Here is a 27,233-nt window from a genome sequence, read left to right on the forward strand (position 1 = left end):
TTATGGATTCATTCAACATTTCATCTGATATTCGTTTCTCTAAATATTTATATTCACGGGTGTTTTTGCTAACCTAAAATCCAAACCTATGCACAAGTCTCCACCAAAATGCTTGTACAAATACCTAATTTAATTAGATCACTATATGTTTATAGTAATCAATTAAATATGGTTCATTAAGTTAGTGTTCTAATTTGACTACGTATGTCGTTTAGGCATATGTCTATCCTAATTACGAATCAGATCACCTATTCTCTAAGTGACGTGAACATACACTATTCTAAACTTAGTCTAATCTAAAATCACTCTGTCGAGTCTCATTTAAATTTACAAACCATTCAATTGTTGGCCAAACAATCAAACGCTTCTCAAACAAATTTGAAAAAAATATAACGATACCCATTCATAGTAAATAAAAGAGAAACAAATATTTAAATTACATGTTGAAATCCACCACAATCTTAGAAAAATAGTTTAGCTCATGATAACTGAAGCAAGCAACATGATTTCATTGAAACAATTCATGTTTTAGGAAAAGAAAGAGAGAGATAACAAAACTAAAGTGAGAAACAGTTTTCTATTGAATCCAATCTTCAATTTTCTTGTTTTCTTCTCATTAGCTCTTGTGTGAAACGACTCTTTTTCTCTAAAAATGCTATCGCTCAGTCATTCTCTAATGCTTTTGCTTGCAAAGGCCTGTATATAATCCCTCGAAAAGCCCTAAAAAGCTAAAACTCGAAGTGCAGAAAAAACTCAAAGTGGTGCGGTGCTGGGTAGCTGGTGCCATGGCACTATCTCCTTTGGACAATTGTTGTCCCATGCTACCAAAGTTTTGGTGCTATGGCTTTAAGACTCTGAGGCCGCGGTGCTGGGTCATCTAGTTTCCCTTTGTGCAGACTACTACAATTCTCCGACTTTTACAAGGTTTTTGATCATGATCTGATTAGAATTGAAAAAAGTAATAAACATACAAGTTGTGGCTTTTCCTGTAAGTTTTCCAATGGTCCAAGAATCTCATCAATCTTTTGTAGAGCAAGTTATGCCCAAAGTATTGCAGCATGTTTAGTAAACATTTGCACCTAGCCATCCCTGTGCAATTCACTTTCACGAAGCTTTATGCACTTGAGAAAATTCAAAACAAAGACTAAATTAGTGGAATTCCCAAGCTTCCACAAAGTTTTTACAATGGCTTTTCATAAGCACAACCACAAGCTTTAATAGTGGTTTTTCCCTAGATAAACCAGAACCCAAAACTAACTTTTCTAAGGTTAAGATAGAACCTACAACAACAACCAAGTTAACCCAAGCTTGATCTACCTTTTAGAATGTCTCTCACACTCTAAGTAATCAAGAAATAGAGAAAAGATAAAGTACAATTGATCACCTAACTGATCTAAGATGTATAATGTTAAGCTCAAACACTTTTTTAAGGGATGGGAGTGAAATACAAGTGTAAAGGGAAGGTTTTTGGTCTTCTAAGCTGAAAATCACTTTGGATAGGTTCTTTCTATGATTTTTTATTGTTAGAGAGGCCTTAAATACTTGAAAAATACTTTTGGCCTTTGGAGACAGAAACTAGCTATTTCTGGCCATCATTTTATCTTTTTGTGCTTAAATTCAAATGTGCAGACAGTGCTTCATTAACTGGTTAATGGAAGGCTTTAACCGATTAAGTCTTCTCTAACTTATACACTGTTTCTCTATGTTAACCAATTAACGACAACTTTAGCTGATTAATAGCTTTCTGTTTTCAAGCACCTTCAAAGCACTCTTTTTGGCCAGCATTCTTTCAACAAATTAATACTCTCTTTAATTGATTAAAGCTTATCTCCATTCATCGTTAATTGATTAAAATGGGCTTCGACCAATTGAGAATTCTTCAACTTTAAATCTCTTGGTTTGATGCCTTGGACAGTCATCAATATTTTGAATTTGAATTTTGGTGCTTCTTGACACTTTAACCTTGACCTTTAGCCAATTAAGTCCTTTCCTTTAACTGATTAAAAGGCTTCTGTTTTGCATCCAACATCCGCTTAACTGATTAAACCTTATGTTAACCAGTTAATACCTTTCTGTCTGTCTTTAATGTAGCACCCAAAATTGCTTTAATTGATTAAAGATTTGTGTTAATCAGTTAAGACTAATCTGTCTTCGTTAAAACTTTTTCTTCTTTGCTTGTTTAACCAATTAACACATCTTGCAACTGAACAAGCATCTTGACTTGCTTTCAAATACCAAATATATTAATGAATTTAAGCTTTCTTCTGCACACTTAAATAATATAATTAAACAACAATGAATGATAATGTTTTGTTATAATAAAAAACACATAGAGTCAATGTTCTCTTCCTCTTATTTTTTATGATGATAAAGCACTTCTAGATTAAGAGTGCAATGTCTATGTTCAATATGAATACTTCAAATTTTTATGCATAATGAGTTACTCTCCCTTAGTTAATGCATCTAGTTTTTTTTTTAAAGATTTACAATGAAATATTTACAATGAAATATTTATAATATCCACAGTAGCTAAGCAAGAAATATTGAATATCCATATTAACTAGCACATAATATTCAACAAACCATAACTGAGCATCACACACATAAATTAAACATGAAGACCTATCAAACTCTATTTAACTTAGTCTTTCTTCTCTCATTTTTTGTAATTATTAAAAAAGGTATTATAAACTTTCCCTTAATGAGTGCATCTGGATTTTTCTTTAATCTTTAAATCAAACTTTAATGAATGGGAATCATAAGCACTTATACACCTAAGTCATACAAGCTTATAGATATAGTTCAATAACTTCAAGAGTTAAGCTTGTAACTATATAAGAACAAATGTATGGGAGTTAAATTATTTCAAGAACTTGTCAAGGATCATTCAAATAATGTTCAAACAAATCAAATCATTTTGTTATAGTCAAAACTGCAATAATTTTAAAGCTAACAATTAGTAGGTACCTTACATGGTTACATCTCTACCTAAGTGTGGTAGGATTGAAACGGTTGATTAAGGTGCATGTAGTTGAAGCATAATAGGACTCTAATTGATCATTGCAAATTTCACAGGACTCCACCTGGCAATTGATGTGGTTGGATACGCTTCAAGGTTTGATTAGATCACAGTTTGGATAAGCTTCTCTTTAAGATTGTTAAGCTTAGACAGAATTAATAGGAAAGATGTGGGGTGTTCAGACATAAGTTGAAGGAATGTGTAAAAGAGAAGAGTGCTTTAAATAGGTTGGGAATAATTTGACTCAGACAATTATGGTTATAAATATTTGGACAACCTGGTTGAATAAGGCTAGACAAAGATTGGTTCGAGCAGAAGTTTTATTAGGCGAACCTAGTTCAGACAGAATTGTGACAGGGCGAAAAGTAGTTGAAAATATCTCTAAAGGTTAGTACAGATAGAATTTTGACAAGGGCGGATATCAACTATAACCCTTAAAGCTGAGAGAGGCTTTTGTATTTGGACAACCTAAAAATAAGGTTGGAAAAAGCTTAGGTTCGGGCAGAATATTTACGCTCACTTTATACGAAATTTATCCTTTCTTGGACGTATTGATACTCAGACATCCTACTTTCGAGTCCAAAGCTCCTAGAGGTTATATTTTAATTATGCATTCTTCTACTTTGTATTTATTTATTTTGTAATCCCTAAGTCCAAACCGATTTTAAGCTCTAGCATTTAGCAATAAATTGCATATTTAAAAAAACAATTAATTAAATATATAATAATATTTAATTCAAAAAATAATAATTAAATTAGTTAATGTATTACTAACATACTTAAATAGTTTAATTGATTAAATAAAATGTAATTAAATGAGTAATGTTATTTAGTTTACAAAAAATTAAATTAATATATGTATTAATAAATTGATTAGCAGCAGCAGCGAGATGAGATTATAATTAACCATTTGATCCTGGATGCCTTCTAAGATATTTGTAGCCTCACAATTTGTAAAGCATTTAGCATTTTTTGGAAGTTATGTAGATAATACCAAAGAGATAGTTATACAATTTGTTTAATTCATTAAGGTTTAGCTTCACAATCCATTGTTATCTCGACGCCCACTACATGGAAATTGTATCCTTCTTCTACAATTGTTAAAGCTTCTCTAATCAGTAGACCTTGAGCTAATAATGGATTGTTCTGCTAAACCCAATGAGTTAAAGGTATAGGATACTAGGTTGTTGATATCTCCTTGGTAGTATTTGCAAAACTTGCAAAAAATGTTAAATGCCTCATGGATTGTGAGGTTGCAAATATCTTAGAAGGCATTTAGGAATAAACGATTCAATACTCTCTAGTCTATGCTACTCTACTACTATTAATCTATGTCAATTAGCAACTCTCATTATCTTGAACATGTAAAGATGAAAAATCCAAGCACTGAAATGGTTTTCATTAGACATTTGTGAGGAGAAGCTAACTACTATAACAGAACACTTTTGTAAATTAGAAATAAAAAAAGAATTAAAGTCAATTGGAAAACATAAAGCATAAAACAATAAAGGAATATAAACTCACACTATTAAGACAGTAAACACAATATCTAAAAAGATCAATCTCTTTAAATGATTCTTGACTTTTAAAGCTCAATACTCTGTGGTGCTAGGTAGCTTCTCTCCATAAATGTCTATTGAAAATCATTACAGACCTTCGGTGTTTCATTTTAATTCATGTTTCCATGGTCATGTTAGTTGTTAGTGGCATAGATTGTTAATGTGTGATGCTTAAGTTTTTGTTGAAATTGATTTCCTACTAGTAAGAAAATTAAGGACTACTTAAAATTTGTCATTTTTTTGTGTGTAGGGAGTAAAGTGAAACTTGTCATTCGGATATTCCAAGGACCTACCCAACCAACCTTAAATTGAATTTAATTTAGTTTAGTTGGTTAGGTCAATAGAATATATGAGTTGTCGGCAATGCAATATTTATTGCAGTGTACCAGTTTACGGCATTAGGTATGTTAGTCAGGTTCATGGATTATCCGAGCTCCCCTTCAGTGAGTATAGCACACTTCATCACTTGTATATTTAATGGAGTTGACTATGTTGCTCGAGATTATTTAGAAAGTAAGGGTTGAGCATATATATTAATGCTGTGAATTCCCTATTTGCTAAATAATCTAGGGTAGGTAGGTCATGTCCATATAGAATATAGGAGATGTTAGTATTGAAATCTTTAAATGGAAAAAAGACAAACAAAACCGAACAAATTATGTTGTAGAACACAAGTTGTCTTTTTTCTTTTCAAAATTAGTGTTTCTGTCGAAGGAACTTTTCCACATAAGTTCGAGTTTAACATCCAATAGATCGTCAATTGCGTGACTTGGTCAATAGTCTATTTATATTCTTCATCAAAGTGGTCAGCAGTTCATTTGTATTAATCATATACTTGTATGTGTTTTCTTTTTTATTTGTAATTGATTGTAATAAAAATAATACAATTTGAATTCATGTTTTTATTCATTAATAAAATATTTTTTTCATATTTGTAATATTTACAATTATTTCTCTTACATATTTCTATTGTTTAGTTTTTAATTCTTTATCATTATAAGATATTGAATTTTTTTTTAAAAAAATACGAACAGAATTTATCGACGGATTCACACTTTTTACCCATAGAATATGATGATGAAGTTTGCATTCAATTTGTCGGTTATTCCGTTAGTAATTTGGTCGGTGATTTACCAATGAAATTTTATGACAGAATTGTTGTATCACTAACGGATTTAATATTTCACCAATAGAATCTGTCGAGGGGATATACCGTCAAAGAATATTTCGATGGATTATTCCGTCATCGATAGAGTGGACATTACCGATGAGGTTATTTCTGAATTGCTCTGTAGGATAGTAGGGCGAATGAGGGATTGATTACTTTACTGCAAGCTTAGTAAGTCAGTTTCATACTGAAAGTCTAAAGGTTTTATTCCTTAGGGATATGGGATCGGCCCTACGGCCCGTGCGTGGCTCTAATGCTCCTATTCTGCCTTGGTTTGAGGGTCTTTATTCATTGGACTCTATCTTGCCCTTTTTTTTGTCTTTATCAATATATGTATTGAGGTGTTGCCTCTGTGCCAGATCTTGATTCTGTTGTTACTTTGTTGGAAAGAATAGGTTAAAATGAGAGTTTATCTTTTCATAATTTGTTACACCACCAGAGTTGCCGAAGAGACTGCCTCTGCGACGGGCAGTTGATCATAAAATAGAGTTAGAGTCGGGGGCCAAACCGCCAAAGTGTGGAGGTCCACCCAGAAGTAGAGGTCAAATTGAGGCTTGTCTAGTCTAGGTCAGTGCTTTCTTTTGCTAGAGAATATGTTGTTGTCGGCGTAAGCGGTGGTTGTGTGTTTGCGACTCTAAAAGAGTTGCTGATGCGCTAGTAAGGAGTTAGGGGACTCAAACTACAGATGATTCGTGAATGAAGGAAGGCGTACGATCTGGGCTGTTTCCCTCTCGACTTTGGATTTAGCACCCCAAAAGTCTATTTAGTTATTATCCGCCCTTGCTTGCGAGCCTAGGAGCAGCTTCACTGAAAGTCTACTAATCGCTGCTAAAAAGCTAGTGACCCGTAATCTGATGATACCACCAGACTGGCCCCCTGAGTTGAGTCTGTAGAAGCTAGTGAGGAGTGGATTTGGAATAGGGAAAAAAGTCACAAGACCAAGCCTTCGTTTAACTGTTTGTTTTCTTTCGACCGGCTTCTACTGCTTGAAATGGCATCGACTTAAGAATATTTCGATGGATTATTCCGTCATCGATAGAGTGGACATTACTGATGAGGTTATTTCTGAATTGCTCTATAGGATAGTAAGGCGAATGCGGGATTGATTACTTTACTGCAAGTTTAGTAAGTCAGATTCATACTGAAAGTCTAAAGGTTTTATTCCTTAGGGATATGGGATCGGCCCTACAGCCCGTGCGTGGCTCTAATGCTCCTATTCTGCCTTGGTCTGAGGGTCTTTATTCATTGGACTCTGTCTTGCCCTTTTTTTGTCTTTATCAATATATGTATTGAGGTGTTGCCTCTGTGCCAGATCTTGATTCCGTTGTTACTTTGTTGGAAAGAATAGGTTAAAATGAGAGTTTATCTTTTCATAATCTGTTACACCAACAGAGTTGCCGAAGAGACTGCCTCTGCGACGGGCAGTTGATCATAAAATAGAGTTAGAGTCAGGGGCCAAACCGCCAAAGTGTGGAGGTCCACCCAAAAGTAGAGGTCAAATTGAGGCTTGTCTAGTCTAGGTCAGTGCTTTCTTTTGCTAGAGAATATGTTGTTGTCGGCGTAAGCGGTGGTTGTGTGTTTGCGACTCTAAAAGAGTTGCTGATGCGCCAGTAAGGAGTTAGGGGACTCAAACTATAGATGATTCGTGAATGAAGGAAGGCGTACGATATGGGCTGTTTCCCTCTCGACTTTGGATTTAGCACCCCAAAAGTCTATTTAGTTATTATCCGCCCTTGCTTGCGAGCCTAGGAGCAGCTTCACTGAAAGTCTACTAATCGCTGCTAAAAAGCTAGTGACCCGTAATCCGATGATACCACCAGACTAGCCCCCTGAGTTGAGTCTGTAGAAGCTAGTGAGGAGTGGATTTGGAATAGGGAAAAAAGTCACAAGACCAAGCCTTCGTTTAACTGTCTGTTTTCTTTCGACCGGCTTCTACCGCTTGAAACGCCCTCGACTTAAGAATCAAGAAGATTGATGTATATGGAGATTCGTCACTTATCATCTTTTAGACAATTGGTGATTGGAAAACGAAAAAGAAGAAGCTCATTCTCTACCATCCGTATCTGAAAGGAAAAAATAGACTCAACTTCTTTTTCTCGTAGTGCCTGATGCAGAGAGACCGCTCCGCAAAGATTCCCCAGATCATTGGTATTGTGGATGTCTCGTTAGGTTGTGCCGAGTCAAATCTGCTCCGTTTTTTTCCGTTGGTTGCAGCTCCGCGTTCTATCTAGGTTCCGCTCTTACGTACGCCCCACCTCACATAGAAGAAGGGGAACCCCTTCAATAGAAGAACCCGTGTGAGTGGGAGGGGATTGAATCGAGACAAGAGCCTTCTTCAGTAATCAACTAAGCGAAAAGCCAGCCCTTTTTTTTTATTATTAGTAAGATAGGGAAAGGCCGCGAATATCTCTACACTGACAAGGGAGTGAATAAGCTTTCGCCCTGGACAAGAGTTAGGATACTTCCTACCAGGACAAAAGAAAGAGAAGAGTGAAGAGACTGTCAGACGTGAACTCAAGTACTTCTGCCGCAAGATCTTTTAAGCCGAGTAAGATCTGCTTTTACGTGTCAAACCATTTTCATAACAAAGGAAGAACCAGAATCAGGGGGTTTTACTTATAAAATGGGCTTGCATACAACAAGGATTGGAGGAGGGGTAAACGTAAAGGGTGGTAAGAGACTTAGCATATCTCCATAGCGAGGTCTAGGCGTGTTGAAGCTCTTAGTAGGATCGGCATAAACAAAAAAGAAGTCCTAGAAAGGTCATCGAGAAGACAGGATGTATTCCGACAAAATGCTATTTCTTTTAGGAGGACGACAAACCTACTTGCATGCCGCCTTAGGCACATCTTTCTTTCTTAGTTTCACGCTGGCCTAATGAATGAATAAAAGTAAGTCTTTTAGTAAGCGTATATAAGCAGCTGTTTAGTGTATAAGCAATTCTTTAGTGGCCGCATCGAAAGGTACGTACGGCGGAGGTTGGTTGAAGATGATGTTACGCGGCGTTCAGAACCAGCCCTGAAGTGAATAAATTAGAAAGAACGAAGAAGTAAGGAAATGAGACGACTTTTTCTTGAACTATATCATAAACAGATCTTCCCCTCCACACCAATCATGAGTTTTTCTCCATTCCTCTCGTATATCGTCGTAACGCCCTTAATGAATTCTATTCTCTAAGACGAACTAAAGGGATGTCTCTAAGCAGAACTAAAGGGATGTCTCTAAGCAGCCAAGGCCAAGAGAGCAAGCAGGAGTAGTCCTATCTGTGGACATTACCGATGAGGTTATTTTCGACCACATGTCGATGGATTTTTCAATCGGCATTTTCGTTGGTGTTATGGAATAGCAACAGATTGTTGAGCATTGTCAACAGAATTTTTTGTTAGTGAAGCCCGAGATTTTGGTAGTGGTGAATCATATTCAGTGAACATATTCTTATAACAAGCAATCACATGGTAGTTCAAGAATTATCATATTTCAATCTATGAGATCAATTGTTCACTTTAAAAATGAGAAATATAACTATGTGTCGGTCTCTCGACTAATGACAAAACTCCATAAAGCATTGACTAAGAACATTTGGGAATAATACTTTGATGTAATAGAGATATCAAAATTATAACACTTTATAATTTCCTTTACAAAATATTTTTAATTCTATAAAATTTATCATATTAATTAATAATGAAATTAAAAATATAAAAATAAAAAACTTTTATTAATTAATAAAATACTTAAAATAACTTAACATATCTTTATACCGAACTCATTGATTTATAATACATACAATATCATTATCATCACAAACCTAAATTTCAAGCCCATGAAGAAATAAACCTCACCTAATCCAAATAAAAACTAATAAAATAAAATAAACCAAACAAATAAGTTCACAAATAAACCAAAGAACAATGGACCAATGAACATGAAAAAACCAAAGAAAAATCTCAAAATTGTCCACCTTCTCAAAGATCAGGAAAGAAAGAAAAAGTAAAAAGCAGGAAGAGAAAAAGGACATACTTCCCACTCAACACGGCAAATTCAAACCAGACAACAGGATTATGTTTATGATTTCTTTCAGCTACACATAATTGAAGTAAATAAATATCTGTGGATCACTTGTACTTATTTAGAGTTGCACACGCACACGCACACGCACACGCCATTTGTTTCTTGGCCTTGAACTTCATATACAATTTATATGGAGCTCACAAGAGCAACATCTGAACCCGATCTGATCGTGGCTGCATTCACCACGCGGCAATTCGATCTGATTTCTCCGTCCGTACCGGTTAACAGGCTGATATTTCCCATCCTGATCATAGATTCCACAAAGCTTTCAAAGAAGGCTGTTTGATTAGCACTAAACCTGTTCACAATTTCAATGGTATCAGCACCCTCAGTCGAAAACAGCTCTTGATCACTTTGAAGCAGGCCTTTATGAACTTGGAGATTAGTGAAGTAGTTATTGTCGAAACCATCAGGTGTCGTGGGATCAAGATCTGCCAAAACACTACCATTTCCACCCTGAGGGCATATTTGGCGTAGTTTTTCCAAGTATGTAGTGTTCAGGTTCGGATCGGTATCTCCCACGCCTGTAAAGTTGTACAGTCGAGCGGTAAAAGTGGAACACTGAGCCCGGCCAAATGTGTGACCACCTGAAATGAAAAATTGCATGCCAAACCTTGTCAAATAAAGTCCAACAAGTTCCATGACCATGTGCTACCTCATATTACTTTGGTCAGTAACAATATTCGAGCAAGTAAAGAAAGATTACCGGACAACGCTACTACATCAGTGCTAGTGTCAAGCCCCACGGCTCTAAACTTGGATTTGATTATATCAAGAGGTTCAAAAAAAGCTGGTAAGTTTGCGTTGGCAAGTGTTCGATTTGCTGTTAAGCCATCCCTTCTTCCTAACGGAACTGCCCATGAAGGACCGCCTGCCTGCAACGATGAGCTAATTTTAGACAAAGATGCTTGAAGAGAGATATAAAAAGGAAAAGGAAAAAGGATAAACAGAGGGGTTGCTAAATTACTAGGCAGACAGATTCTTCAGATGCAATGGCGAGAATATCAGCGCAGGAAACTGTGTTGGGGCAAGCACTCTCCAATGCTGCCTTCATGGCATCAACAACTTCAAAACCCCTTGCTGAATTATTATTAGGAAGAGCTTCTTTCTCTCCGTTCACAGGATCGTCCAACAAAATTGATCCATCACATCCCTGAAATAGGAGGCCAACTAAACGTTATTCAAGGCGTTGATGCTAGGAGCCTTAGAATGTCAGAGTCAGACCGGTCCTTGTGATCGATATATCATTGTTAAGGTTCTCAAATGGTAAATACTTAATTGCCAGAAATTTGACCTGTTGAGCAAATGAAGAGCAACTGACCAAATTGCCAGTACTTCGGAACAAAGCAACAGAAAAGGAATATGAGTATGACTCATGCTCCTTTTACTAATTTCTATATTGCATTTTTTCATGACAGGGGAACAGGAAATCAAACAAAACTAAAAAGATGTCAAAGAAGGTTTTAGTTGTTACTTGAACAAAGCAATCATGGAAGTGAAGCCTGATAAGACTGGCACCAATCCGAGGATCTGACAGCGCAGCGTTCTCAAGTACTTGTCGGACGATGCTTGTCGCATTTGGACATGCTTCATCGTAAAATGATGGGCTAAGTTGGCCATTGGACGATGATCCCTCAAGTAAAACTGCACAGAAAAGAAGAGCTACTATATATTGAAAACAATGCATTTTCTCAGGCATTTGCTATCCCTAAAGAAAGACTCCTAAATTATATTTTTCTTCGACGTTTGATTGAGAGAGTAATTTGTGACTCCTATTTATAGGAGGACAATGGGGGATTCGGCAATAAGCTTCATCTTTGAAAGTCTAATTATACGGTGTTGATGGAACATAAAGTTGGGTCCGGTTCATATAGATATATCAAATATTCGCAATTACTATATTCTTGTCGGTTAGCAAGTAATTTCCTTGGATTTTACGCAATTAATTCTCACACTATTTATGAAAGTCAAGGCTTCACATCCATTTAAATAAAATATCTACTGCAAAAGATTTTGTTTTCTAACTAAGTTGCACTTAACTTCAAACATGTGGACTTTCATTCTTTCTATAGGTATATATATATATATATATATATATATATAGCATTGCATTAATAATGAGTATGTAATGGTTTGAATGTATAACCCAAAAATTCAATATCTATTCTTTTTACTGATGCGCGTTCAACAAAATAATTTGTAATTTGTTCATGATTAAATTGTCGGGATCTTTTAATTAGTAGTAGTTTTCATTTCTATTCTCAGAAACTAAATAATTAAAGCAGTCCCATCATTATTCTTGAAGTTTTAACATTTTTTACTCTTAATGCTTGTCTATTTGATAGTAACAAGGACATCTTATGAAATGGAAGGGAATTTACCTTTTAACTTATTATGTAACTAAAATCATATGCCCTCGAAAAAAACGTTGTAAATTTCACTTTAATTATTGTAAAGGGATTCTTGTGATTGAGAGAAGAAGTGTTGCAAACAACTAAAGGATGTGCCGATCGCAATAAAGAGGTAAATTGGAATAGTTTATGAAGTATTGATTGTCGAGACAGATGAAAAACAATAAGAAGAGAATTAGAAAAGGAATTTAGAGAGAGAAGTTCTAAAAGAGAATGTGTTAGCTCTGAGGAGAAGAGAAAACCAAATGAATTATTAAGGCTCTACATATAGTGTAAAGAGTGGCGGTTATAAGAAAAGATTTTAATGCAAATAATGAATGATATTATTAAAAAGAGCTTTAATGTTGGATAACTGTTACTAAGAGTTAATGTCAAATAACGGTTAGAAATCTATTATGTGACCATTGAAGTAATTAAGTATAATAAGATTTGTTCTCAAGTAAAAGGTAATAGAAACGAGGTATACGTGAAAAGGCACAAGAAAAGAAGCTGTACGTGAATAGGTACAAGAGAAGAAGGTGCATGTGAATAGGCACACAAGAACATGGTAAGAGATGAAAACACTTGTATTTCAAAAAAAGGTTAAAAGGAAGACTTCTTAACTACCTCTATATCTAAGTCACTAAGTCAAACTCTCCAGAGCATTTCAAGATGAAAGTATTTGTGAACTTTGCTACTTATTCTGAGTTGCTTTCACTACCATCTGTGTGAAGTGGTTATTCCGCATGAAGTAACATTTCACTTGTTCTAATTGTTTTGCATGAAGTAATGCTTCACTTGTAATGATTGTTTTGATTATTCTTTATAAAATATTATACTATAAAATAATTTTTTAAAAAATAAATATTAATCAAAATCAAGTATCTACAATTATCCAACTAAATAAAATACATGCTTCACTTTAGCTTCCTCATTCATCATATTGCATTTGTTCAAAATCGAAGGAACTAATTAGTTAGGTTTTTAAATATTTGTAGATCATGCACACTTGAAGTTGTAAAGTTAAAATTTAAAATAAATTTTTATACTTAATTAAATCTATTAAATGAGCTATTAATAAATTATATATAATCAATTGAGCTATTGTTTAAATGAAAATTTTAACACCATAAATTCTTTTTGTTAGCTGCGATAAAATTGTCATGTGACACAAATAACTTAAAATAAATATTATCATGTGAAATTTTTGAATGCCTGTGGAAATAAAAAAAATAATTTTCTAAACATGTGTCGAAAAAAAAAAACCTTAGATAAGGTTGTTTACTGCTATTATACTCCTTGAATAAATAAAAATCAGGATCACGTACTGATTTGAGGAAATAATTTCGAGCATGAATTAAGTCAAAACCAAGTCAATGATACCAAACACATAAGTTATTTTTACTAATAAATTTGAAAAGAAAATATATAGATTTTTATTTAAATTTTATGTCCAATTTCACAAACTCAGAAGAAGATATAGACATAGTACTTGACACAAACGAATTAAATTACTATTTGCTCTTGCTAGAATTCCTTTTCTTTTGATGCAAAAGAGAAAGTTAACCGAGCTACTAGCAACTAATTTTATGGAAACAAACAAATCTTCAGTCCGTTCTTAAGTAGTTTGTAATTTTATGAAAGCCTAGGGGCCATTGACTAGCATGAAAAGCTATCCTCGAGAAGCTCTACCAATCCATTAGTTTAATGAACCAGCGGCAGAGTTTTGGCCTCAACTGATCTTATAATTAACTATTCCCCCTAACACACCCAACTTGTCCAAGGAAGATTCGAAGAAAGCTCGAAATGTGTCCCACGAGGCTGCTGATGGGAATAATTATTAGTGTCTAATTGTAGGCATAATGGGTCTCCAAGCTAGTGCAGAGTATTAAAGACGACTGCCAAATGCAGTTCAACTTTCAAAGATTGTGATCGGGTTAGGTGAGAGGCGAAAATGAGACACGTTTAGTACCTTACACGTGCTTGGATGCTTTCGAAAATGTTTGGGAAAAAGCGATGCTGGGAGAAACAAGAAAATGACCTTTAACAATGGTGCATGAATGATGTGGTCCTATTCCTATCTAACGTTATCAGATAAGTTTCTAAAACATCTTTACTTTACAACAACCAATCAAATTTCTAGCTTGAGGCTCAAAAAGAAAATTGCTTCTAGACCATGCACTCTCGCGCATGCTACTCTGCATACACTGCACCCCTATAAGGGGGAGATTTTTTAATCAATTCAAACGTCACCCTACTTCTCACATCTCATTTCTTAATACATCAAGTTTTAAATTAATGGACTGGATCGTGACCGATTCAATGTTTCAAGTATTCAATTTGAAATGAAAAGAGTATTTAACTTTTTTTTTTAAAAAAATTTGTCATTAAAAAACATTATAAAATAATTTTCAAAATAATATTAAAATTTTATTATAAAATATACTAAAATCAAACTTTTTCTCAACCTTTATGAAAAGTATAATATATATATATATATATATAGAGAGAGAGAGAGAGAGAGAGAGAGAGAAATTCGCGACTATATTGCTATATAAATTGTTATCATAAAACTAAACTTGATAATTTTGAACACAATACGAGAAGATATAAAGTTAAACAGGTTTAGCTTTAGCCTTATCATGTTTTATATCTTAATCGTGTCGACATGATTAAGATACAAAAATTTCGTATCTTAATCGTGTCAGACACAGTTCACACGTTTAATTAATTGTGTTAATCGCGTTATCATGTTTAAATGTGTATAAGTAACATTTTTAATGTCAATTATGAATTTATTAATATGATAATGAATTTTATACATGTTATTTATGTTAAATTTTATTATATTTGATGTTATTATATTTTGTTATAACTGTTTTTATAATTATTGATTTTAAATTTAAATAATAAAATTATGTTTAATTGTAAATATTTTAAGTTAAACGTGTTAGGAAAAAATTATATTAATTGTATTTATTAACCGTGTCGTATAAAAAATTTAGATACTTTTAATAAACATGTTAGTCCTATCGTATCGTGTTGCACAGTTATCAAATATATCCATGTACGTATTTCAAATGCTGACACGAATAATTATTCGTGTTCAGTTTGTGTTTAGCTTTATCTTGGTTGGTATCTTAATCGTATCGACACGATTAAGACATAGAAACACGAATTACCAAGTCTGCATGAAACTATAAATATGCTTATGTAAATTGTGACCATATATGACCATTTAAATTGTTATTTAATTATCTATAGTTATTGTTGTTGATTACGATTATGATCATCATTAATATACTTGATTGTACAAATATTTAGATAATTAATAAATAATAATTAATTATGCAAAGCTCTACTTACATCTTTTGTGTTTTCAAAATTTTTTCAATGGTATCTTGTGTTTTTTTTTTCAATTAGCATCTTATGGATATCGTTGTTCTTAATTAAAATATTATGGATAACTTATGTTCTTATAAGGGGTTAAACTGTTAATTTTATTGAGTAAAATTATCAAAATATATTCAATTCAAAATTAGAATAATTCTTCATATTTAAGGCTATTTTGTAGTTTTATTAGGTAAAATTAACAAGTTAACTCTCTATAGGAACATAGCTTATTCATAAAGTAGTAATTGGAAAAAAGAAACCAAAAAAATATTATTTATAAAAAATTAAAATGAGAATTTTTTTTACTCCTCAAAGATAAGATGTTTTCGAAAATACCTTTCTTTTTAATTTTAATTGTTTTGGCTAAGGGAAAAGAGTTTTGGATAAAATTACTCTTAATGAAACCTTCTCATATTCAGGTTCACATATTAGAAAAATATTATTACATGCCCTGTTAAAAGAAAATTGTTACATGCTATGCTTTCTTCTCTTACAATTACAGAAAATGTACCAAATAAAATAACTCAAAAGCTAATTATTCAACTTAGAGTATTTTGGATAATATCTTTTTGTCAAAATCCATTTCATTCCAAAATAATGTTGACTTTTGAATAATTTTTCAAAACATTTTATTTTCATATCAAATTTCTTTTTTATTTTAAATTTTATCTCTATCATGAAAGTGTTTAACTCCAATAGTTTATATCCCAATTAAATACAAAGATAGAAAATAAGTTACACGTTATATTTAAAAAATGTTGTTATTACATGTTATGTTTAAAAAAAATATTTTTACAGTTCAAAAAAAATATTGTTGCAATTTTTAACTTCAAGAATTTATGTTATAGTGAAATACAAAGGAGCAAATTACACGTCTTGTTTCATAACAAAAAAAAAAAAACAAAACGATAATGCACACAAAAACTTCAGAAACAGATGTTACACACCTATGTTAAAGCTTTAGTACCAGATGTTACACGCTAAGGCCAAAGTAAAAGATGTTACACACCAAAATTTCAACAATAAATGTTACACACCAAGGCTAAAGCTTTAGTATCAGATATTACAAGCCAAAGCCAAAGCTTTAGCACCAGATATTACACGCCAAGGCTTCCTTCTTCCTAGTGATGTTATACGCCAAGGCATGAATCACTTTATTACACGCCAAGGCATATTCTACTAGACTTGAATAACTGAAAAATTCAACACTAATAAACTCAAGAATCTATTGTTACTCACCATATTATGCTATTTGGTCTGTAGATCAATGATAAAAGATTTTCTAAATATAAACTAATAACTCAAGAATTTGTTGTTATCTTCTATGTCATGTTCTTTAGTTTGTAGATCGATAACGATATGGCAATATGACGAGAGATAGATAGAGAAAGATGGTGATGGTGGTAAAATTAAAAAAGGTTGGATGGCGAGAGAGAAAAATGGGGAGCAAAGCAGACAAATGGCGAGAGAGAAAAATTGGGAGCCTTAAATTTGATTGAAAGGGTTTTATGGGTATTTTTGTCATCTCATGGTTAAAATTGAATAAAAACAGTTAACTTTATATTGAAAGTTAACTTACCACAAGGCATTGAGGCATCACTGTCATCGAGGGGTTTAAGATCACCAACCCAAGAATTGTTAGCTTTAAAATTATTATAGTTTTGATTTTGACAAAATGATCAAATTTGCATGAACATTATTTGAGTAATCCTTGACAATTTGTGAAATGATTTAACTCCCATACATTTGTTCCTACACAGACATGAGCTTGGCTCTTGAAGTTGTTGATCTATATCTATAAGCTTGTATGACTTAGGTGTATGAGTGTTTAATGATGAAAAAGAAAAAAGAGAGAAGGAAAATTAAGTTAAATAGAGTTTAATAGACTTCATGCTTAATTTGTATGTGTGATGCTTAGTTTTGGTTTTGTTGAATATTATGTAAAGAAAACTAGATGCATTGACTAAAGGGGAGCAACTCATTATGCATAAAGATTTGAAGTATTCATATTGAACATAAACATTGCACTCTTAATCTAGGAATGTTTTGTGATCATCAAAAATAGGAGATAGAGAATGTTGACTCTATGTGTTTTTGATGATAGTAAAATGTTCCCATTTATTGATGTCAATTATATTGTTTAAGTGTGCAAGAGAAAGCTTAAATTCATTAATATATTTGACATTTGAAAGCAAGTCAAGATGCTTGTTCAGCTGCAAGATGTGTTAATTGGTTAAACAAGCAAAGAAGAAAAAGCTTTAATGAAGATAGATTAGTCTTAACTGGTTAACACAAGATTTAATCAGTTAAACGGATGCTGGATACAAACAGAAACCTTTTAGTTGGTTAACCGAGGGAGTTAGTTAGCTAAAATCCAAAAGTGAATATCCAAAATGAAGGCAACCAAATTTGTGAAGAATTATTCAAGAAGTCTTGGATGACTAACATATCTCATGGCTGTTTAAGGGAAAGGAAGATCAGCGTTACCAAGCTAAGAGAAGAATTAATCAAACAAAGAAAAACTGGTGAAGTTGGTTGCTTTAGAAACAGTAAGCTCTTAATCGGTCAAAGTCTTTCTAAACTGATTAACAGAGTAAAGTAGATTGCAAGACAGAGAACACTTAATCGACTAAGAAGTATGGTTAGCCAACTAAAAGCTCACAGTAAAAAATTTGATTGCGAGACAGAGAAGACTTAGTCAACTAAGAAGTATTGTTAGCCAACTAAGAGCATACTGTCAGAAAATTTGAATTTAAGTACAAAAGGATAAAATAACGGCTAAAAATAGCTAGTTTCTATCTCCAACGGGTAGAAGTGATTTTGCCAGTATTTAAAGCCTTTCCAACAGTCAAAAACAAGATAAAAAAGTTATCCAAAGTGATTTTGAGCCTAAAAGACCAAAACATTTCTCTTTACACTTGTATTTCACTCCCATCCTTTGAAAAAGTGTTTGAACTTAACTTTGTACATCTTAGATCAGCTAAGTGATCAATTGTACTTCATCTTTTCTTTATTTTCTGTTTACTTAAAGTGTGAGAGACACTCTAAGGGGTTGATCAAGCTTTGGGTTAGCTTGGTTGTTGTGGTAGGTTCTAACTAAACCTTAGAAAAATTAGTTTTGGGTTTTAGTTTATCTCGTGAAAAACTATTGTTAAAGGTTGTGGCTGAGCTTGTGAAAAGCCATTGTAAAAGTTTGGTGGAAGCTTGGGAATTCCACTGATTTTAGTGAATTGGTTTGAAAACCCTTGATTTGGAGATCAAGGTAGTGGATGTAGGTCAAGGGGACCGAACCACTATAAATCATTATGTTTTGTCTACCTTTTTTTATTTTCTTCTTACTCTTAGTACTTAAATCATTCCTCCAGCAAGCTTTAAACTTTCATTTTCAAATTTCTTTAATCAGCTTTTTACTTGGAAAGAATTTTAGTGTCATTCCAAAAGTGTTATTCATCCCCCTCTAGCACGCTCTTTGGGACCAACAAGAATATCCCAAAACTAAAGAACATCAATCTTACTAATACTCATGTTTACTTATCTATTTTACGATGATTCTTTTGTTCTTTGAAATATTGTACCTTGAAATATGTATTTGCTATTCATTGTTCTGATAGCCTAGAATGCGTTTGCTCCGTTTTTTATTCTTGTATTTTTCTTTTTTAGTGGACATATTCTTGAATTATGATCATATAGACATTAATCAATTACCTTGAATTTCCTTTTATTGCCTAATAAAATGGCAACAATCTACATTAATAAGAACTATCAAATCATTTTTTAGGGTATGAGCATGCAACTTCAAATGCATTTTGGAAGGAATACATTTGACAACATATGACTCGTGGTGCTCATCCATCTTTTTTTCACATAACTGCTATGAACTTCTTTTAGCCTTATCATCACCGAAAGAGGATTCTAACAACAAACTTGACAAATTAGATGAAGTTTCTCTTGAAATATAATCCGAGATAGTCAAATAATTGTCTTCATTTGACTAACTTAATTATACTAATATAACGTAATTTAGGTAAGTATAATTATCTCAATTCCACTGACACTTAATTAAAAAATGGAAGGAAGCTATGGGGAAAGGAAATAAAGTCCATTATGGCAGCTTGAAACTTAGGGATGCTAATATGCTTTATATCACATGTGCCTATATTATTGTGAAAGTTTTGTAAGAGAAGTTAGAAACGGCAAATGCAAGAAAGGTGTATCGAGCAGAAGTTGATGGTGTGAAGATAATATTTTTAATGGTAAAAGTATTTAGGAAGTCCCTGCATTATAATATTTTGTTCAATTTAATCTCTCTATCTAAAATCTGGTTAATTTAATCCATATACTTTGACATTGTGTGCAATTGAATATATCTTTATGAGTGACTCCGTCCAAATTAAACACTAACGATGCTAACGTGGTGCTGACGCATCAGATGGTGTCGATGTGACTTTTTTTTTCCTTCTTCTATCATTCACCAAAAACTATGCCATTTTGGTAAGGCTATTTAAAACATTTAATTCTTTTTTTCCCATTTTTCCTTCTCTCATTCTCTCTCTAACTGTCCTTTCTCTATTTGCCTCGCCTTTCTCTCCCCAATACTACCTTCCCTCAAACCCAGATTCCGACCTCTAGTCTCCAACAAAGGCTAAGCTAACATTTTAAGTTTGAGGGGGGCAAAAATAAAAAATTTAATCTTTGGGGGACGGAACTATAAAATTTTTAAAAAATTAAGAGTAAAATTAAAAATATTTAAAACAAAACAAAGAAAAATTTATAAACCTTTTAAACTTTGGGGGGGTAGGGGCCCTTACTAGCCCCCCTCCCTCGGCCTCTAGTCTCTGGTGGTTGAGAATTCAAAAAAAAAAACACCACAAAACTCTTTTTTTTTTCATCCTCTTTCCCGTAATCAGAATCTATTTTTTTCAAAATCCATTCTGATTTTCCTAGATCTAAAAAAGATAACTATCCCAAAAAAGAAGATTTCTTAAAAGGAAAACCTCTTGTTTTCTTTTTACTTGTTGTTTTTCCTTTTTTTCTTTCTTTTGTGATATTATGTTGATTTTTGCTTAGAATTGAAAGTGGGAATGAGACCCCACAATGATTAAGCATTAAACTTGGTTTTATTGCACTTTCCTTTGTGCTCATCTTGGCGTTGAAAGGTAACTAGGGCTTTTGGTGGCTAGCTTCTAAGCAATGTTCATGCATGAAATGCTTGAAGCTAGTGTTGACATGATTAGATGAAAAGTTATTAGATAAAAGATTTAGTTCCCAAAAGACTAAAACAGGTACACCACTTAAGTTGGGGTTTGAGGCATACGGTTGGTATATTTGCAAGTCAAATAATTGTTTTGTATTTAACACAATTCAAGACAAAAACCCAACAATTCCATTCATGTTTTTGACAAAAACAACCATAGTTCATAAATGAGTGCAATAATTGTAATACTAATGAAACAAGCTACAAGATTTTGGTATGAAAATTATTAAAAAAAAGCAACTAAAATTGAATGCTTTGACAAAAATGAAATTAAAAGGCTCAATATTATAGTTATTTAATAATTTTACACATCATAACAATTTTTTAAATCGATTACTTATGAATATACTAATTATATTAATTTCACAGATTTATTGTTGAAAACTTGGGTACAATGGCTACCAAGAAACTTGCCTGCATTTAAGCCACTTTGATCCTCCACAACAGTGGAATCTTAATCACTATAAACCCTCTCCCTTTCAAACTCTTAATAACTATTTCAATTCTCATTAATAATTCAATTTTGTTTTCTTTATCTCAATATATATTTTGCTCCTTGTTTTATTGCTTTATTTATTTTTAATGATATGATGTAAGAGGAGAAAATAATGACTTTGGTGAAGGCGGTGAATGTGATCGTCAGACCTTATTAGCCAAGTCTTTTCGCTAGGTTGCTTGAGGGGAAGAGCATTGATGGTCTTGTCATGAATGTTAATTTTGGTGGTGGTGTTGCCCTTGTTGCTGTTGTTACTTCCGTCGACGTCGGTTTTAATGCTGCCATTATTGCCTCTACTATTGAAAAGAAAAAGGAAGATGAAAAAGAAGAAAGTGATGATGACATGGGTTTTAGCTTGTTTAATTAGGCATATCTTCCAGTTTGGATTTGTTTTCTTTTCTTTTCCATTTTTGTGAAAAATTAGGAAACATCTTGAACTTTTGTCGAATTTTGTTTGAAATGTTGAGAATTCTTAATTTACCTAACTTTTTTCATAAATTGATGATATCACATGATGGATCTTGCTTGGTTTAATTTCTTTTTCTCTCAATATTGTTGTTTGTATTTATGTTGATTTAAGTTTAGAAATCTTTGTATGTTTAAAGGATTTTCGCTTACCATGTTCATTATATGTGAAATGTGATCGAAATCAAGATTTTAATGGATGATTTTCTTTTTCAAATCTAGCAAAATGGGGATAGAATTTGAAAATACTATCCTGATTAAGAGAAAGAGGGAAGGGAGGAGTTTTGTGGTTTCTTTAAAATTTTTGACCATAAAAAATTAGGGGCTAACGACCGACTACAGTGGTAGAGGCCAAAATTTGTGTTTGGAGGGTGGTTTTGGGGAGAAAAAGGCTTAGCAGAAAGAAAAAGAGAGAAGGAAAAATGAGAAAAAAATGTGCTTTAAATAATCCTACCAAAACAACGTTGTCTTGTGCAAAAGGGAAAAGGAAGAGAGAAATAGAGAAAGAAAAGAAAAACCACATCAACACCGTCAAATATGTCAACATCCTTAATAGTCAATTTGGATATAGTTACTCGTAAGGATCCAATTGCACAAAATGTCAAAGTATAGGGACTAAATTACCAGATTTTGGATATAGAGACTAAATTAAACAAAACGCTATAGTATATGGACTTGCTGAATACTTTGACTTATTTTCATTTCATCACTGAAAGATATCTATACAACTGGTAAAGTATGGCATTTCCAAATATTTGGTAATTGAGCAATACAAGTTGACCTAAACTAATTAAACAAATTGAGTAAGAAGTAGCATGACCATTAAGGTTTAAAAGCTTCATTTTTGTTACTGTATGGCAACTAATTGAGTAAGGTACATAACGTGTCTAAGGAATTTGAAAGAACTTCATATTGGCATCAAAAAATATCTTCAAGATGATTTCAAAATTCAACACACCTCATTGAGATCAACTTTTAAGACACCTAGCTTGGATCTAAGTGTTTCTAACTTATCCTTTGCTAAACCCTTGGTCATGATGTCTACCAACTAGTCATTTCTGTCATAATATTGAATTTCTTTTTAAAAAAGTGATTTTATTGGCACAAAGTCACTATGCCATATGAAGTCTTTAACATGTTGCTTAAGACTTCTGCTGGCATAAGACCTTTTGCTTGTTTAGAAGTGGTTATATACAATTATAACGAGCAACTGCTCACAAAATTAATAGTAACTCCCCTTCTTAGCTAAGCTAAAAAAATAAAATAATAGCTCTTTACCCTTTCCTAAAGACCTACTCTGTACATAGAAAGCTAGGAAAACAACAAACATGTCTTTTTAACCCACAACCCAAAAAAAGTTTGGTTGTCAAAAACCAAAAAATAGCCCCTTAGCAAAGCAAAAACATAAAACAAAGGAATAAGTTTTAAGTATGCTCATATCTAAATCATCCATCAAAATGATGTATCTAGCAGATGAACCATTAGACATAAAGTCAAAGACCAACAAAACGGATGTAGCCAACAATTTCTCCTGTCAAACATGGCTAGACGAAAACTGCGTTGGGGGTTCATCACAGAGTCTTCACAATACTAGTAACAAAAAAGAAAAGAGCCAAAACAACACAAGTACCAACAAAAGCAACACTCACCAATGAAAAGACCAATCCATTTTTTCAACCACAAAAATTAAATCAAACCACTCAAAAGTAGCTAAGGCAAAGAATTCCAAGTTGCCATAAGTAGTGTTCATTCCTTAACAACATGGTCATCCTTTTATGTAGATAGCAATATCCCTCAAAACTTTTCCTACCATTGTAATGGAGCCAAACTCACCACTCCACTAATGAAAAGCCAAAAATTCTTCCTTGTTGAGAAGCACTTTAGAAGGCAGTCCATGAGAATTGCCACAAACAACACAGAAACCCTCAAACAAAGCAAAGACAAGAGAAAAAAGCATCACAAACCCATAAGCAAAAATCAACCTCTCCTGCAGCAGAACACCTTATGTCCATTCAAACCAAAGAACAAATCCCATCAAAGAATGGGTTTCCTTCTGCTAAGATGGATGGCCAAAAAAAAGACCCTATCATTTTTACAAAAGAAACCTTTGCTTACCAAGGAAACACAATCAATATATCCTCCCTAGCATGCAACTCCAATTCACACAGCCCTCCTCCCCAAATAATTTGGCCATTGAGAAAAAAGCCTCACCATTACCTCGAAGCCACCAACTCTCGAAGGAAAAACATTCAAATTGAAGCCCCTAACCTTCAAGCTCTACATTAACCTTATTTTCTTTCACTTTTCCACTTTGGCTAGTCTTTCCCTTCACCCACTCATAAGAAAACTAGAGTAAGCTTTGGAGGAGCACTCTCCAATACAAGTAGAAAAACATACAAGGCCACAAAACAAAAAGAATGAGAATCTGGCATATGCCCTTGTCTTTGTTAGAAAAAATGAAATGAACTAGGCTTTTTTTGGTTTTTTTTACTCTTTTCCTTTTTTTCTTTATTTTATTTTATTTTATTCTTTTTTTTTATATTTTTCAATAATTTTTTCTTCTTTTAGAAGTGACACCTAATGGATAGAATCTATTCATAAGCAAAAGGGAACGATCTTACCTTTAAGAAAACCTGAAAAAACAACCCAACCTTAACACATTAAAGGAAAGAAACAACTAAAGACTCTCACCCTCGCTTATTCCACAATGAGCACTAAGAGGAAAATCAACCCATAGCAACAAAAAACCCTCAATAATCTCCCTAACACCCTTCAAAGGCACTGTAGCCAGAAGATAAAGAACAAAAGAAGAAAGACCAAACTCCATACGGCCCACACACTCACCCAACAACCTTTACTTAGCCCTTTGAAACCCACCAGAACAAAGACACTTTGCCAGTAAGGCATACTCTTTGATGAACTATAGGGAAAAAAAGAAAATAAAAAAAATAAAAATAGAAAAAATGAACCAAACTCTTTTTAAACATCACATTCACAAAAAAATAAACACAAAAGGTTCTCAGGAAATCTTGTAAAGAAAACAGCAGTTCCACAAAGCCCATGAGATTGTCACATAAACCTCACACTACCCTTTAATACTTAGCACTCTTAGAAAAATTCGACCTTAAGGGATCAGAAACCACCAGTTAGCACTAATTTTTTTCTTTCTTTTATCATTTTTTTCTCTTTTTTTTATTATTTTATTTTATTTTTTCTTTTTTTCCCTAAAAAAAAGCCACATTACTTCCTTTCCATAACCAAGGAAAACATGAGAAGGTCCCACTAAACAAGAAAAAAACCATCTGCAACATGAGAGAAACCCTTTTAAACAAGAAAACAAAGAAAAGAAAAATTTTACCTCCAAAGCGTTGCAAGGTCCGTAATAATAGACAAAACTAGTTGAAGCTCCCGTTGGCTTCCACTTTCACAACCTACACTGAAACAGTTAAAAAATCATTAGTACTGTACATATCTGACTCGGTAAGATCGTTTGTCTTCTCATTAATCTCTTTAGGGATCTTAGAGACTTTCCATCTTCTTACCATCCTTTTCCATCTTTTAAGGCTCATGATTGTTTTCCTCAACTTCCAAGGTGTTCTATTCAGATCAAGTATCCACTAGATAACATTGCTTGAGTCATTTTCCACCTTTAGACTAAGTGAATTAGCTCATCTAGATTTTGCAGACATCTTAAATGCTTCCTTAATAGCTAAGTCTTTTACATATTAGCATCTTCTACCCTTTTTACTTTTGAGAACCTTATCTTGATCGCACCCTTCTTGTCTTTCAAACCCCACTTATACTAGCTCGACCTTTGCCCTTACTAATAGCCCCATCCACATTGAATTTAAGAAATCCTTTAGCCGAAGGTTCTCACTTACTACAATTAATGATTCTTTCCTTCATTTGGCCTTTCTTGGATTCACAAGGTTCATTGAGGACATCTTCCAAATTATCATATTGTTGAGGCCTCTTTGCCTTGACCCACCATGCAACTATATCTTTAATGAGGTTCAGACATTGTTCCCTATCTTAGATCTTTCCTTGAAAAATAATTTCTTTTCTCATCAACCAGATCATCCAAGTAGCAAAGAAGAAAGCCAACCTTCAAATTTCGAAATTCTCTTATTGAATAAGATCATTTCATTAAAGAAAAAAAAATAAATTGTTATCACTTGTGTTGCCCATTGAACTCTTCACTGCCTAGCAAGTCCTGTCTAGACCCTTTAACTCTCCATGTGCTCAAAAATAAGGTGATCTACCATTTTTTTCTTCTCTTAACATAAAACACAACTAGTTAAGTTTGCTCTCAATAGCCCTTTCTTCACAAGCTCCATTTTAACTGCAATTTTACCTTTCAAAACCCTTAAATAGAAGATTTCCACTATAAGAAGAGCAACGCCTTTCCAAAGTCTCCTCTAGTGATCACCAGTAACCCTAATCTTGGACGTAAATGTCTTGCAATAAGAGTTAACTGAATAATCACCACTCAATGTCCATTTTCAAATCACCTTATCTTTATACCCCTATACCATGGAAGAATCTTTGATAATTGCCAACAATGCCTCCTATTGTTCATTCGCTCAGTCAAACTGCCTTCGTTTGAGCTCTATCTCCCATTTTCAGACGCCCTTCACCCACTCTCCTTAATTATTGATCGACCCGTATTTGTTCTTCTACAAGAAGAAAATTCGTGAAAAAGCCATCTTCAAAATCACCTCTTCCACCCATTCATGTGACCAAAAGTCAATGTTCCCGCCATCACTTAAAATTACTCATAAACTCCCTTTCACAAGGTCTCATTCTTCTCTTTCTTGATTGAAAGTCCTTGTTATGCTCCTTCACAAAGTTGACTATTTCCTAACTGTTCTTGAGTTTGGCAGTAAATCCTTATGATTACCACCCTTCTTATTCACTATAATACTTTTCCACAAGTTATCTCTCTCGTTTCCATTCCTTCAAATCTATTTATTAAGTAGAGTTGAGTTTTTCATTTAAAGATTAACCCACCCAACCCACCTAGCTCCAAAGGTTTACTTATATATCAAGTTCCAATCAACGGAATGCATTTTTCTTTCCCCAAAAGGTCCTCCCTATACGAATCTCCTTTGAATTCTCTCAAGTGTTTAGCTAACCTTTATTGGTAACCTAAATAAAGACATGTAGAAAACTGGTAAACTAGCTAATACTAACTTAATAAAGGTCACTGTCCTACCTATCGACAACATTCTCTCTTTCCACCATGTTAACCTACTTTCAAACTTTTCAACCATCGATCTTCACATTTCTTTTGAATTATTCCTTACCCCTAAGAGGCGCCCTAGATATTTAGATGAAAGTTTTTTTACCTTACAACCAATCCTTAAGGCTCATTCATAGATTGCTTCTTCCTATATTGTTATACCAAACATATAGTTT

The 27,233-nt window shown here is 33.4% G+C and overlaps 1 protein-coding gene, 1 long non-coding RNA gene and 1 pseudogene across 2 annotated transcripts; 2 read left to right on the forward strand and 1 right to left on the reverse strand.

Moving 5' to 3' along the window:
* Positions 1-9,744: 9,744 nt before the first annotated feature.
* Positions 9,745-11,600, reverse strand: LOC18589661 (peroxidase 15-like). The gene is made up of 4 exons (XM_018128135.2): positions 11,292-11,600; positions 10,785-10,970; positions 10,524-10,692; positions 9,745-10,404 (listed from the first exon to the last, which is right to left on the reverse strand). The coding sequence occupies exons 1-4, from the start codon at positions 11,514-11,516 to the stop codon at positions 9,944-9,946; spliced, it is 1,041 nt and encodes a 346-aa protein (XP_017983624.1). The 5' UTR covers positions 11,517-11,600; the 3' UTR covers positions 9,745-9,943.
* LOC148760928 (uncharacterized) lies at positions 10,943-11,716 on the forward strand. The gene is made up of 2 exons (XR_016028172.1): positions 10,943-11,083; positions 11,236-11,716. It is a non-coding gene; the product is annotated as an uncharacterized LOC148760928 (long non-coding RNA).
* A 9,532-nt stretch (positions 11,717-21,248) lies between these two features.
* Positions 21,249-21,717, forward strand: LOC148760929 (large ribosomal subunit protein P1-like; annotated as a pseudogene).
* Positions 21,718-27,233: the final 5,516 nt, after the last annotated feature.

This window comes from Theobroma cacao, chromosome 9, assembly GCF_053813885.1.
Source record: "Theobroma cacao isolate CCN51 chromosome 9, ASM5381388v1, whole genome shotgun sequence".
In the NCBI taxonomy this organism is placed as follows: Eukaryota; Viridiplantae; Streptophyta; class Magnoliopsida; order Malvales; family Malvaceae; genus Theobroma; species Theobroma cacao.